Source organism: Nyctereutes procyonoides, unplaced genomic scaffold (assembly GCF_905146905.1).
Source record: "Nyctereutes procyonoides isolate TBG_1078 unplaced genomic scaffold, NYPRO_anot_genome, whole genome shotgun sequence".
Lineage (NCBI taxonomy): Eukaryota > Metazoa > Chordata > Mammalia > Carnivora > Canidae > Nyctereutes > Nyctereutes procyonoides.
In genome coordinates this window covers 28,505,853-28,518,372 of record NW_026575142.1, presented here as the reverse complement: position 1 = coordinate 28,518,372, position 12,520 = coordinate 28,505,853, and the positions used below count along the sequence as shown (strand labels likewise).

The 12,520-nt window shown below is 40.4% G+C and overlaps 1 protein-coding gene across 4 annotated transcripts in view; it reads left to right on the top strand.

Annotated features, from left to right (window-relative positions):
• GPD2 (glycerol-3-phosphate dehydrogenase 2) overlaps window positions 1-12,520 on the top strand; it is a 140,655-nt gene that overhangs the window by 104,815 nt on the left and 23,320 nt on the right. For all 4 annotated transcript variants that reach the window (XM_055308239.1, XM_055308240.1, XM_055308237.1 and 1 more), the window contains exons 7-9: window positions 2,142-2,306; window positions 3,259-3,403; window positions 9,300-9,493. In XM_055308239.1, coding sequence (XP_055164214.1) covers window positions 2,142-2,306; window positions 3,259-3,403; window positions 9,300-9,493 — 504 coding nt within the window. The remainder of the gene's footprint in view (window positions 1-2,141; window positions 2,307-3,258; window positions 3,404-9,299; window positions 9,494-12,520) is intronic.

Genomic DNA, 12,520 nt, shown 5'->3' with positions numbered 1-12,520 from the left:
TTCATATGTAAGTGACAGGCTGATTCGAGTTAAGGCCGGGCTGCTGAGTAGCAGGGCGGGCATGGAAAATAAGGACCAGAGCAGTTGCTTTCCGTGTCACACTTTTAACTGAGGTTGATCTTGTTTACCTTAAAAAGTATTGGGATTTGGAAGTTAGTTAGGGGGGTGTTTCTTAGTATAGAGGAAGCAACAGAGCTCGATGCACTAAACCAGTGCTGCTGAGTTTAATGAGATTGTATATTTTGAAAAGGCACTAAGAGAGAGGTTTTATATTTTCAAAGCTTAGAGTTTTATTACTAGATGACTGTATAATAGGTAAAGTAATCTGTCGGTTAACAAATAGGATTCCTGCCTGGTTCCTTTGAATGGTGACTTCATATAGGATTTAAAATAGTTAATTTACACGTGGCTTTCCAGAGATCTGTCCTGTGTGTAAATCAAGGCACTCCTGACGGGGTGTGGATTTTTCCTACCGCACAACCGTGACTTGGTGGATGGCTTGTACTACCCGTATGTCATGTCCATAGATCTACTAGAAGGATCTGATGGGATGGCCACTCTTTAGTTCAGATGTGTAATCTGAGAAAAGATTTAGAGAAAAGATCTGTCATGGAATCCTTACTTAGTTTCTTTGGTTCGTTTGCATGCACCTAACGTGGTGGCGCATATTCCAATGTTAAATGAGCCCTCCGTTAATAGAAGTTGGTTTCTCAGACTTAACTTTAAATGTATCTACTGACTATTTTAATGGTGACTTCAGGGTCTTGCTGAGTTGAAACTGATCCAACTGCTGCCAGTCTTCCCACTTTCGTTCAGCTACTCCTGCTGTTTGCTTTCCTTTCTCCCCTGACTTCCATTCTTAGTTTCTGGATAAAATAACCCCTTGTTCTGCATGTTGAGGTTCAATGTATGTTCTTCACTGATAGAGGATTTAATGTAGGGGGTTAGGTTCTTGCTGATCGTATTAGTCTGGCAGCTTTGGAATAAGATGTTTCGCTGGGGCGGGGTGGACAGAATTTTCGGTCATTGATTCTCTCTTTATAACTCTGCCCTTTTAGCTGGAACAGATTACCTGTGCAGGGCTTCTGGCTTCTGGCCCTGCACAGACGGAATCACAAGGAAGAAACTTTACATAAACCATTTATACTAAATGTTTGGTATGCTGGCAACATAAATCAACAACAATATCCATTACAAATTCATCCCTTTATCAGTATTATCTTGATGGAACGGATCCCAGTGTGTGGGAATTTGAACCCTGATTCAATACATCTAGCCCCGGGTAATTAATTATTCAGGGCACAGAGAACCTGGCCCCCGCAAAGTAGAGTAATTCTCCTGGTCAGCGTGCACTCCGCTGGCAATAATAAATAGGAAACGTCTCTAGTGATGCCAGTATTTTAAAGTGATTAATCATCTCCCCCCCCTCACCTCCCCCTTAGTTTTCTTTAACTAGGATTTTTCAGCAATAAATCTTTAACAATACAGGTAGGAATTGTTCTGTAATTAAATTTTGCCCTGCTTTAATTTCTTACCTTTTATGTGTGATTAAAAAAAAGTGTTACATTTTAAGAAGCTCTGATCAAAAGTCAAACCAAGAGAAATCCTTTTATAGAATACTGAGAGATCGTCTACGGAAGATTAAGCTCTTGATTTTGAATATTAGATAGAGCACATACTCATCAAAATTGTTAATCAACACCAGTTGGGGTGTCAGATATTCTGAGGTTTTGAGTTGCTTCACTTTCGTGCATACGGGTTGTCGGTATTAGGAAAAGTCTGACATATACATATGTTCCCAAACTGTGAGAATAATTACTTATTTCTTAACTTTCAGATAATTGACGTGAGCCCTTGTAGGAAAGGGATATGTGTGTGTGTGTGTGTGTGTGTGTGTGTGTGTGTGTGTATTTTTCCCCCTTTTTGCGGTACACATAGTACACTCGGTGAAGTGGCAGGTAAATGCCTGACCCAGAATGACCACGTATCTTTAAATCATGCCCCGTAGAGCTGCCCAGCCATCACGTATATTCCGGGTGACAGGGACCGGCGTGACATATCTGTTGTGACACATTTCTGTACCACCAGAGTGTGGCTCGAGGTGACTCCTGTCCCTCCTCTGCTGCTTTCCCCTGCTGCAGGACAACACAACGATGCACGGATGAACCTTGCCATTGCCCTCACTGCTGCCAGGTATGGGGCTGCCACCGCCAATTACATGGAGGTCGTGAGCTTGCTCAAGGAGGCAGAGCCGCACACGGGGAGGCAGCGGGTGCGCGGCGCGCGGTGCAGGGACGTGCTCACAGGTACGCGGGCTCTCGGGGAGCGGGTCTGAGCATCCTGCCTGGCCGCCTAGGGACTGCATTATAATTTTTCTGTCACTTCTTTTATTGAAGCCAGATTTCAGAGTCCTATTAATTAAATTCCTCATTGTCAGCAATGACTGGCTTAACGTGAAAATTTTCCCTCGTGGTGCTTGGCAATTTTTTCCCCTTTGTGTTATATAATACTGATGATAGTGATAATGAAAGCCCCCCCCAAATTCCCACAGCCGTGAATGTGCTATTCCATTTTCTTTACAAAAAACATGTTATTAATAAAATTAAATAAACGTGACAAGTTTCAAAGTAAGTGACAGGCGGTGCACTTAGACATCGTTGGAGTCAATCACTTCCACTTGGGTTCGATTTTCCTCCATGTCCCACTCCTGTGGCCCTGGAGCCAGAGCTTCAATCACCTCACGCCCTCGCGGCCCTTCTGGCCCCCGCAGCCCTTTGTACTCGCTTTCCCGCGGCTCCCGCAGCACCCCCCCTCGCCCCCGCATCCCCCCGCCGCCCTCTTGCCCCCGCCCCCCCGGTGCCACCCCCGCACACCCCGCGGCCCCCTGCACCCCCGTGTCCCCCGCACCCTCCACCTCCCTCCTAGCCCCCCCCAGCCCTCCCGTGCCCCCCGCCCCCCTCCCGCCCCCGCAGCAGCAGCAGCAGCAGCAGCAGCTCTGAGGAGTGTGTTCTCTCCCGGGGATGCTGCGCCCGCAGCTGAGTCTCAAGGACACGGCGGCCTCGTCCCCCGTCCCACTTTCCCTCGGTGTTTGGCACCCGGGGGCGGCACCTCGCAGAACGGAGCGGAGGTGGAAGCGTGGCGTGCTCCTCTGCGAGCCGGCCCTCCCCGGGCCCGGCCCGGGCCCGAGCCGTCGGGCGCCCCGGGCCGCCGCTGCCCCCAACAGGTGGAGCCCGGGGTTGACGCCGCTTCCTCCCGCAGGGCAGGAGTTCGACGTGAGGGCCAAGTGTGTCATCAACGCCACGGGCCCCTTCACAGACACGGTGCGCAGAATGGACAACCAGGACGCGGTGGCCATCTGCCAGCCGAGCGCGGGCGTGCACATCGTGATGCCCGGCTACTACAGGTGGGCGCGGGGCGGCGGGGCGGGGCCTGGCGGGGCGGGGCCTGGCGGGGGCGGGGCTCGCCTGGGCGGGGCGTGGTTCTGCGGGATTTTAATTCGAGTCCGAAAGGTGGATTCCGCAAGTTTCCACGAAGGGCGATTTTAAATTAAGACGCTGACACACTGATTTCATAAAATACATTTGCTTACGAAGAATCTGAAAACGAGGACGGCGCACGTATTCTTACGTTCATCACTTTTAAAATCTGTTTTGAAAACTATCACCGCAAGTAGAAATCAGATATGATTTCTAATCTACTGTGTTAACGGAGATAATTTGTCACTGGGGAAGTGGGTACGGACAGAGCTATTAATGCCGAGTGATGGGCTCATTAAATTGTTCAATTTTATATATTTTGAAAAATTTTGGCAAATCAAAAAAATTCAGATGGATTTAGTTAAATTAATAATGATTAGCTCTAATGAACTTTTCAAGACTTCTGTAGGAAAAGATTCATGTGTCCATGCCAGGAGTATGGAACCCAGACACCGTTTTTATCTGCAGAGGCCCATCCAATAGGCAGACTAGCAATTCTGAATGGAGCGATGATCTGTGCTCCAGCTCTTATGATATTATCTGTAGTTGAGAAATATTAGAAACTGCTTCAGTTCCTGACCTTAATAGAATGGATAAGTGAATTACGGCATATCTGCATAGAGGAATATTATACGGTCATTAAAAATTGTGATTACAAATAACTTTTACATTTTAGCAAAACACTAATGATACAGTGTTAGTTAGCATAGATACAAGATTATATGTGCAGTAGGATCTAAACACTTTATCAGGCATATAGAAATACTAGAGGTGATTGATTATTGCTAGGTGACATGATTATGGGTAACAGTTAAAGATGATAATTTCTAGGTAATGGGTTAAGATAAGAGTTTTCTTTTTCATATTTTAATAGTCTTTCATAAAGGTTAGACATCTTTTAATATTTGATAATAAGGAGACCATCACTATTATCTTCACTTAGGACTGAAGAAATCAAGGTGTTTTCAGGCTTAATAAAAATGTTCAGAGCGGTACTTAATAGAGTTTTAAAAACTGCTAACCAGAGTTCAGTTAAATGGAAAGGAGAAAAGTATATGTAAATATGCAGCTGTTTCTCATATATAGGGAAGTTTTCAACAATAGTTCTATTCATAATTATATTCATTTATTTTGTATTGGATTAAACATATGCAAGGCCAACTAGTTTGTACGGTTTTTGGAGGAGTTTGCCTTTTTAAATATCTTTTAGACGATAGATATGATACTTAAACAACGGACACACACATTATCCTATTTGTTTAGATCTTAGTAGATTCAACATAATCTCTTGTGTGTTATGTTTCATGTTTTCTTCACTATCGTCCTGTGATATCAGAAGACTCTATGTTAATTTTTCCACTTAGTAATGACATCATTTGGGACAGGCCATTTTATTCTGGAAACCTTAGTTTACCCGTCATGAAGATGGGGAGATGGAGGGTAAATGAAAGTGATACCTTGGTGTGGAACTTGGTGTTCATCACTTACCTCTTGCTGACTGCGTGACCTTGACGAGCTACTTCTCTCAGCTTCTGGTCCCTTATCTCATGATAGTACCTAATTTGTATACAATTTGACAATGATCAGTTGATTACTTTGTACCCATTTTGTTGGCTACTCTTCATGAAGTGTCTGTCACATATAGTGGCCAGTTAAGTATTTTTTGAATGAATCCTACTAACTTTTTTGTGTTAACTTGCCCAAACTGAGATCGTTCCTTTTTTTTAAGTCAAAATTTAATGTAACGCCTCTAAGGCATTAATATAGAGAAGTTAAAATATGAAAACAAAATATTCTTCATTTTATTGCTCAGATAACCCATGTATACAAAAATAAAAGTAATCGCTATAGAAAATAGCTACAATATGAAAAGTGAGAGTCTCTCTCTTCTTATCTTTATCCTTCCTCATGCCACCCATTTTATCCCCTCACTTCAGTTCTTCTCTGGTAATCAAAACTAGTTCTTTATGATTCCTTCCATAATTGTGTTTATGCTTGCACAATTGTCTATCCTTTTACAAATTTTACATGAAAGAGGTCATGCTACACATATAGTTCCGTATTATATAATATGCTAATAACACTTGGGTGTCTTTAAAGAAATATAAACATATGTTACCTGGATGTAATATTTTCGAAACAGAATACCTTTCTTAATCCCTCAATTTGTCATTAGCTTCAGAGCCCCTCCCATAAATCTTGAAAATGTTTATTACAGCTGGGTTTGCTGGAGATCCAGTATGTGATCTCATGCTACTTTGGGAGAAATTAATGTCTCCATTTTTAGCACCCTGAACTATAACCACTTTACATCCTGTCAGAAACCTTAGAGGAGTGGTTTGCAGCCCAGTTCCTATTCAGGGTCTGTTGGAGATGAGCCCCTCGGTTTGGAACTGTGGCCTGGATTAAGGGTTGATTTCCTCTTTTAACACTGACCTTAAGGCATCTCAGAGGATGGTTTTGCTCTCCTTATCAATGCGCTGTCTTGGGTGGGGTCAGATTGACATGGCTCTCTGGGTTCATCAGTTAGTCAGTCACTCTCAGTTATGGCTCAAGGGTTGGACTGGGTTGTCGGGGATGGGTCAGACCTTCTGGGGACTTCCCTATGAAATGGCTGATGATACCTTAGGGCCTAACATTTCCACCAGAACCTGATCACTTTAGAGATGCAGTGAGTTCAGGAGGCACTGATTTGTTGATTGTCGGCTGCTAAAATGTAGAGCAAGGACCATGTGTATATCTTGTAGTGTTACTTTTGGAGTATCCTCATGTCATTTATTAAGCTTGTATGACCCTAATTTACATGTGCCACGGTAGCAACTTTCCCGCTAGGATAATTTTAATTTCAGAAAACCCAGCACATAGAAATCATTCATTTTTAAAGGTACTCTTTAATTGATATTAAGAACAAATCTGCAATTTTCATCAGAGTTGGGCCTAGATGCTTTCGAAAGAAGCAACAATGCTACAAATGACTAAAAGACGTGAAACTAATCATCTCCTCCTTCAACCTATGGAAGCTTTTTACCACTGGCAAGAGGTCGTGTTTTTTTGTTTTTTGGGGGTTTTTTTGGTATTACTGTGTGCATATTGTTAGCTCTAACCCTGATTGCTAAGTAGTTAACAGTAAATTGATTTCAGTTTAAATAAGAGTACTTCAGTAAGGCAGTGGTCTGCATGAGAAAAATGTCCAGTATGTTTAATCCTAGACACACACATAAATTAGCAGCAAGCTTTGCTTTCTGATGTCAAGTGACTCGTACATATTGAAAAAAGACCCAAACCTCCCTGTACTGTTATACCATCACTGTAGTTGATACCCACTTTCAAACTTTAGTGTGTGACCTTGCAGAATTAATCCTTCATAAGAAAACAAACTTTTCCCTAGGGGAGAGTATGAATTAGGTAATTTAGAACTGATGAAAGGTATTTCCAAGTGGATTCTTAAATTTTTATACCATTCATTAGTAGCTTTGTCTTCCCTCTGTGCTTGTTAATTTTATGTTTGACACATATGTCTTCGCTTAAGCAGTTGATTCTCTACAGGTTCCAGTTATGTGTGTGTTGGTAACCATCACCTTCACCCTTTAAATTGCTTTTATTGCATTGAACGGTTTTAAAGTATTCAGTAGTTGTGCTTTTCTAATAACATTTCATGTCTAGGTGGTTGAATATTATAATCTTATGCTAAAGTTTATCAGGTTTATTGAGTTATTTAAACAAATCATAGGATATCTGGCCCATAAAATGATCATATATAAAATACACCAATATATAGTGGGTTCCTTAAATATTAGGATAGATATGGAATTTCTCCTTTTGTTTCAACATGCTACTATTTATCATATTCAAAGCTTGAACTCTGAATGAGTTAATTCCCAGTCCCAAGATGACTGATGTCACGTAAGGGCATATTAACCCAGGATCAAATCAGTTGCTTACAAAATACATAATTAAATAGTTTCTTTTAAGATTTTTCTTTTGAGAGTCTTAGGACGAACACAAAGAAGAAATATAAAATATTCTATACTTACAGTTTTCAGTATATAAAGATGAAAGTAAAATTACCTTCCTTAAGTAACCCTGAGAGAAGACGAGATCTTCGCTGAAGGCGTAAATGGTTGACACACTTCTGTAGTGCTTTTTGCATATGCTAAATGGAGCTGTGGCCCACTTTCTCTGTGTCTCTCAAGTGTGCTGTAGACAGTGATTTCTTTATACGAAGGATGTGTAGAAATGGCAGCATTTCATGGGACTGATGGATCTTTGCGAAGGAAGACTCATATTCCTTGTGGTTTACATAAAGAAGATACATTAGCTAAGCTGGCTGTAGGTTTCTTTTTTTCTTTCTTTTTTTTAACAAGTTATTTTGTAGATTTTTGTTTTTTAAAAAATTTTATTATTTTAAGTAAGCTGTATGCCCAACGTGAGGTTTGACTCACGACCCCAAGGTCAAGAAGTCATATATGCTTTACTGACTGAGCCAGCCAGGGTCCCGTAGATTTCTCTTTCATAAAATACTTATTTTGGTTTAGTTTTAAGCAACTATTAGTCTCTCATCCTTACACATTTGAATCAGTAGGAGTTCTTTTTAAAACATTTTTTCAAGGGAATGATAAACAAGGCAGTTGACTGACCTTTAAAATTTGTGAGTATGGGAGAGACTTGTTGAAATTTATTCAAACCAAGTGGAATTGTGTTTTTTACTTAAGAAATATCATTAGCAGAAGCTGAAAATACCTTTAACATTGGCTTACTATGAGATGTCAGTCAATGAGGATTAGTAGGGACTATTTGAACATAACACTTCAAGATTCCTCCCACCCCTTATCAATTTCTCCAAATTTCTTTGAATGGTTAATGGATGCATTAAGACAGTAGCTTCTTCTGATTTAATAATACAATTGGACAGATTTTGTTAATATGTATATGTAGTTGCCTATTATTTCAAATGTTTTTTAAACTTTGGTTTTAGAATATTAAGCATGTGTTTAGTGAAAAATATTGACTGATATTTTTAAAGGTTTTATGTAATCGGTCCAAAGAGGCATCCTTGAACCTTGACTTAATAGGAATCTTGACTTAGCCTCTTATATCTGTTTAAAGATTGTCATTGCTAGGATATCCCTCTCCTTTTTGACCTTGTCCTGATACACTGTTGTTTAGGTAATTGGAGAAAACTGAGCCCTTTTCTCATTGATGCATTTCTTGAGGTTTCTATAAAATTGAAATAAAGTAAGAAATCTCATATTTGGTGAAGTGCTATAAGTCCATCTAGGTTAAAAAGGAGCAAAGAACTTTTTGATTACATTTTAGTTTCTAGAAACTTAGACCCTTTGCTTTTCTCATGTACTTCTGAGACCTTATGCTGAAAGATGTGCCAAATGTCAAATGTCCCAGGAAAATACTTTTCATAGACTTGAAAAATGATTGAAGAGCCTTCCTTAATTGACCATCATAAAAGGAATTAGAGACATTTAGCCCACTGACATTATCTGATGTAAATGGTCCAAGGAATATAAAACTCCAAACAATTGGAAGGTGAAGTCCACTTTCTTAATTAACCTGGCATTGTTGAGATGGAGAGGACTGGTTCTTCTGTCAATTTTATATTATCACACTTGCTCCATTCTTTTTCATTACCAAAATTATTTTTTTTCTTTTAGGAATTTCTGGGGTAGAGTATTGGCAAGTAAAAGGAAAAGTTCATGTGTTTCTCCTGTGCTTATATGAGAATTAGTGAATAAAGTAGTTTTTAGAATGCAGATTAAGGATTAAACTTCTGCTAATTTCAGAAATATATAACCCTTCTTTTTACATCAGCCCAGAGAGCATGGGACTTCTCGACCCAGCAACCAGTGATGGGCGAGTTATTTTCTTCTTACCCTGGCAAAAGATGACAATAGCTGGCACTACCGACACTCCAACTGATGTGACACACCATCCCATTCCTTCGGAAGAAGATATCAATTTCATTTTGAATGAAGTGCGTAACTACCTGAGTTGTGATGTTGAAGGTAACTTATGCATTCCCTTGAGTTTGTTTCCCTTCTTTTATACCCTCCAGCCCATCCCAGCTCTTAACTGGTAACTGCCACATTGCCAGTCTGACCCCTCTTCACACCTGGCCTGCTCAAACTCTTCTCTGCTGACCACTTCTTCTGGAAGATTTATGGGGACCAAATTAGCACACAATGGGAAGAAGTCGCTTTTCTTCCCCCCCACCCTTTCTGTGTTTACATGAAACTCATTCAGTTCTTTTCTGATAGTTTCTAATGGCTGTACATGAGCCATACGTGAACTCCAAACACGCATGCTCTCTGAGAAGAGAATGAAATGTCTGCATCACAATTTTGTTTCTAGAGTTTAGGAACCTGTATCCTGGCTTACAGATACAGGATATCCACAGGAAACAATTAATCAAAGAAATGAGAGGATGGAGATATATAATCTAAGAAGCTTAGTGAGCTCTACTATATGAAAAGTAGAGTGTTAGAGCATGGATTTATCTAAGAAGGATAAGTATGCTTTTTTAAATTGAAAAAGCTAAAGTTTAAGTCTTTTCCTTGCTAACTGGGACATACTTTACTTTTAGTTGAGATGTCATAGTATTTTCTCCCCTGTGCATATATAACGAATATTTTTTACCCTGGCTAGTTTCAGAAGTTTCCCAACATTATCCTCCTGTATCTCCTACTGTGTCACCATCCACTCACCCAGGCTAGAAATGACATGCTCATCCTTGGTGATCCTTCTCTTGCTACATCCAGTCCACTTGCTACCTATGCTCACTCTGAAGTATCATGGAAATCCCCTCTCATTTCTTTGTCATGGTCACACCTGTGTCCCTTCTCGCTTGAGCAGTTACACTGGCCTTCTTACTGGCTTCTGGCAATCAAGCCCCTGTACCCTTCATCCCAGTATGATGCTTCTATCAGGACCGTCTTTCTAAAACACAATTCTCATGATCACTTCCTTGCTCAAGAATATCCCTTGGATGTCTGTCTCCTCATTGACTTTAAGAGAAATTCTAAACTACCTCGCATACACTCCAAGGCTCATCCCAACTTGTCTTTACCAGTTTATATTCCACTTCTCCACCTCTGTGCATTTTATAGTCTTGCATTTCCAAATCAGTTCATTCATTTTAAACCTCATGCATTGTTTAGGATGAAGCCTTGCTCTGGGTTGCCCTTTCCCCCAAGTTCTCATTTTGACAAAGTGCCATTTCCACTTCAGAAACCACCCATCCTTTGTACTTCCATAGAATGTTGTCTAGTATATCATGTTGTATTGTAGGTAAGAGTCTAAGCTATAGTCTCACTTGGCGCTCCTTGAGGGTAAGGATTCTGTATTTAGCTACCAAGCTTGTTGTCTATCTGGTATGCCACTCATTATTGTTTTGAATTAAAAAGAATTAGTAATAGGTACTTTTGGGGTTTTGGATGCTGGTAGCAGTTTGAAAATCTTTCTATATTAAGATAGAAATTTTAAGATTTTTGAAAAATAGTCTTCATCTATTTATATCAGGAATCTTCTATAATTTTGGCTTGAGTGGAGGACAGGCAGAGACACAATTTTCTTCTTGATGTGACTCACTAAAATCTATGAATCCTTCTTCCCTAAAGGATTTTTTTGTCATCTTGTGATCACACATTTGCAAACAAACAAAACAAACTGCATTTAAAAAAAAATGGTTAAGAAGACTCTCCTAGTTTAGTTGAATGATCCATATTACATAGTTTTAGCTTCTTCTGATTTCAAGTAATGGATGTAATTTCATTTTGAGTAAAGTCTCTTTGGGTGTGTACATTAATGGTACAAATGTATTGACTACATGTGACTGAGTTCTGTGTGGCTAATGTTTATACTGTCTCTCACATGCATACACTCATGGTTATTTGGGAAATGGCCATGCCTTATTTAATATCCATATTTAAATACTCAAAATGCAGTGCAATTTTAGCTGGATACTTTTTTTGTCCTTTCAATATCTAGGAGGAGTTTCATCTGGATATGATTGTATTTTAGTGTATTGATTATTGTTAATAAATCCTGCCTCATTTCACATTTCCCTGCGTATGATATTTGTTAAAAGTGGGTTTATATCAGGCCCTGCGAGCAGGAAGTTTAGATTGTTGGAGCAAGAAATAAAATTAATTTGAGAGCAGAGAGCTCTATGTTGACAGTTTCCAAAATCTTAAAGTTCAAATGCAGTAAGATGAGAAATCTGACTCTTATATGTGCCGAGAGGCTGGATGTGCTGGAAACAGGTGTAGGTTCCAAAAGGCCGCTGTGCCCATGTCGTAGGTGGGGATTTCCACCAGTGAACTGAGCCTTGGCTGCTGTAGAGACTGAAGCCCACACGCCTTCCTCACTTTTATTCTGCCTGTGAAAGCAGAGAAGACCTAGCAATACCTATGGGGACTCGGTTGGTCTATAAAAGTCTTGTCAATTAACATCCCTTTTGGTAGTTAGGTTAAGTTGATAAAACTGACAAAGAGTTTTTTGGCCAGTTTGGGGTAAAAGTGGCTGAAATTGATATCTAAACACTATAAGTCAGGCCTTTCTCCTAGTAGTCCAAGGACTCTTGAGATTAAGAATTCTCTGGGTAGTAGGGTGCCTGGGTGGCTCAGTCAATTGGGTGCCTGCCTTCTGCTCAGATTATGATCCCAGGGTCCTGGGGTGGAGCACCACGTTGGGCTCCCTGGAGCCTGCTTCTCCCTCTCCCTCTGTCCTGCCTCCCCCCCCCCCTGTGTGCTCTCTCTCTCTCTAACAAATAAATAAAATATTAAAAAAATAAGAGTTCTCTGCGTAGCAAATTTCTGGGGTAAAAGCAGAGGTGACAGCTCTTTCATATACTTCATTAATTTCCCTGTGCACACCATCTATCACATGTTTTCTACTTAGTAACTTGTTCTTTTTAAAGCAGTTAACTAACAATGATTCCTTATAGGTTGGTTTTTCTGCGTGTATGTGTCATTTGTTTTTCTGATTGACCAAAGGCCTCATATTTGAAGGAGTTACCCTTAGCCTTGGAAGAG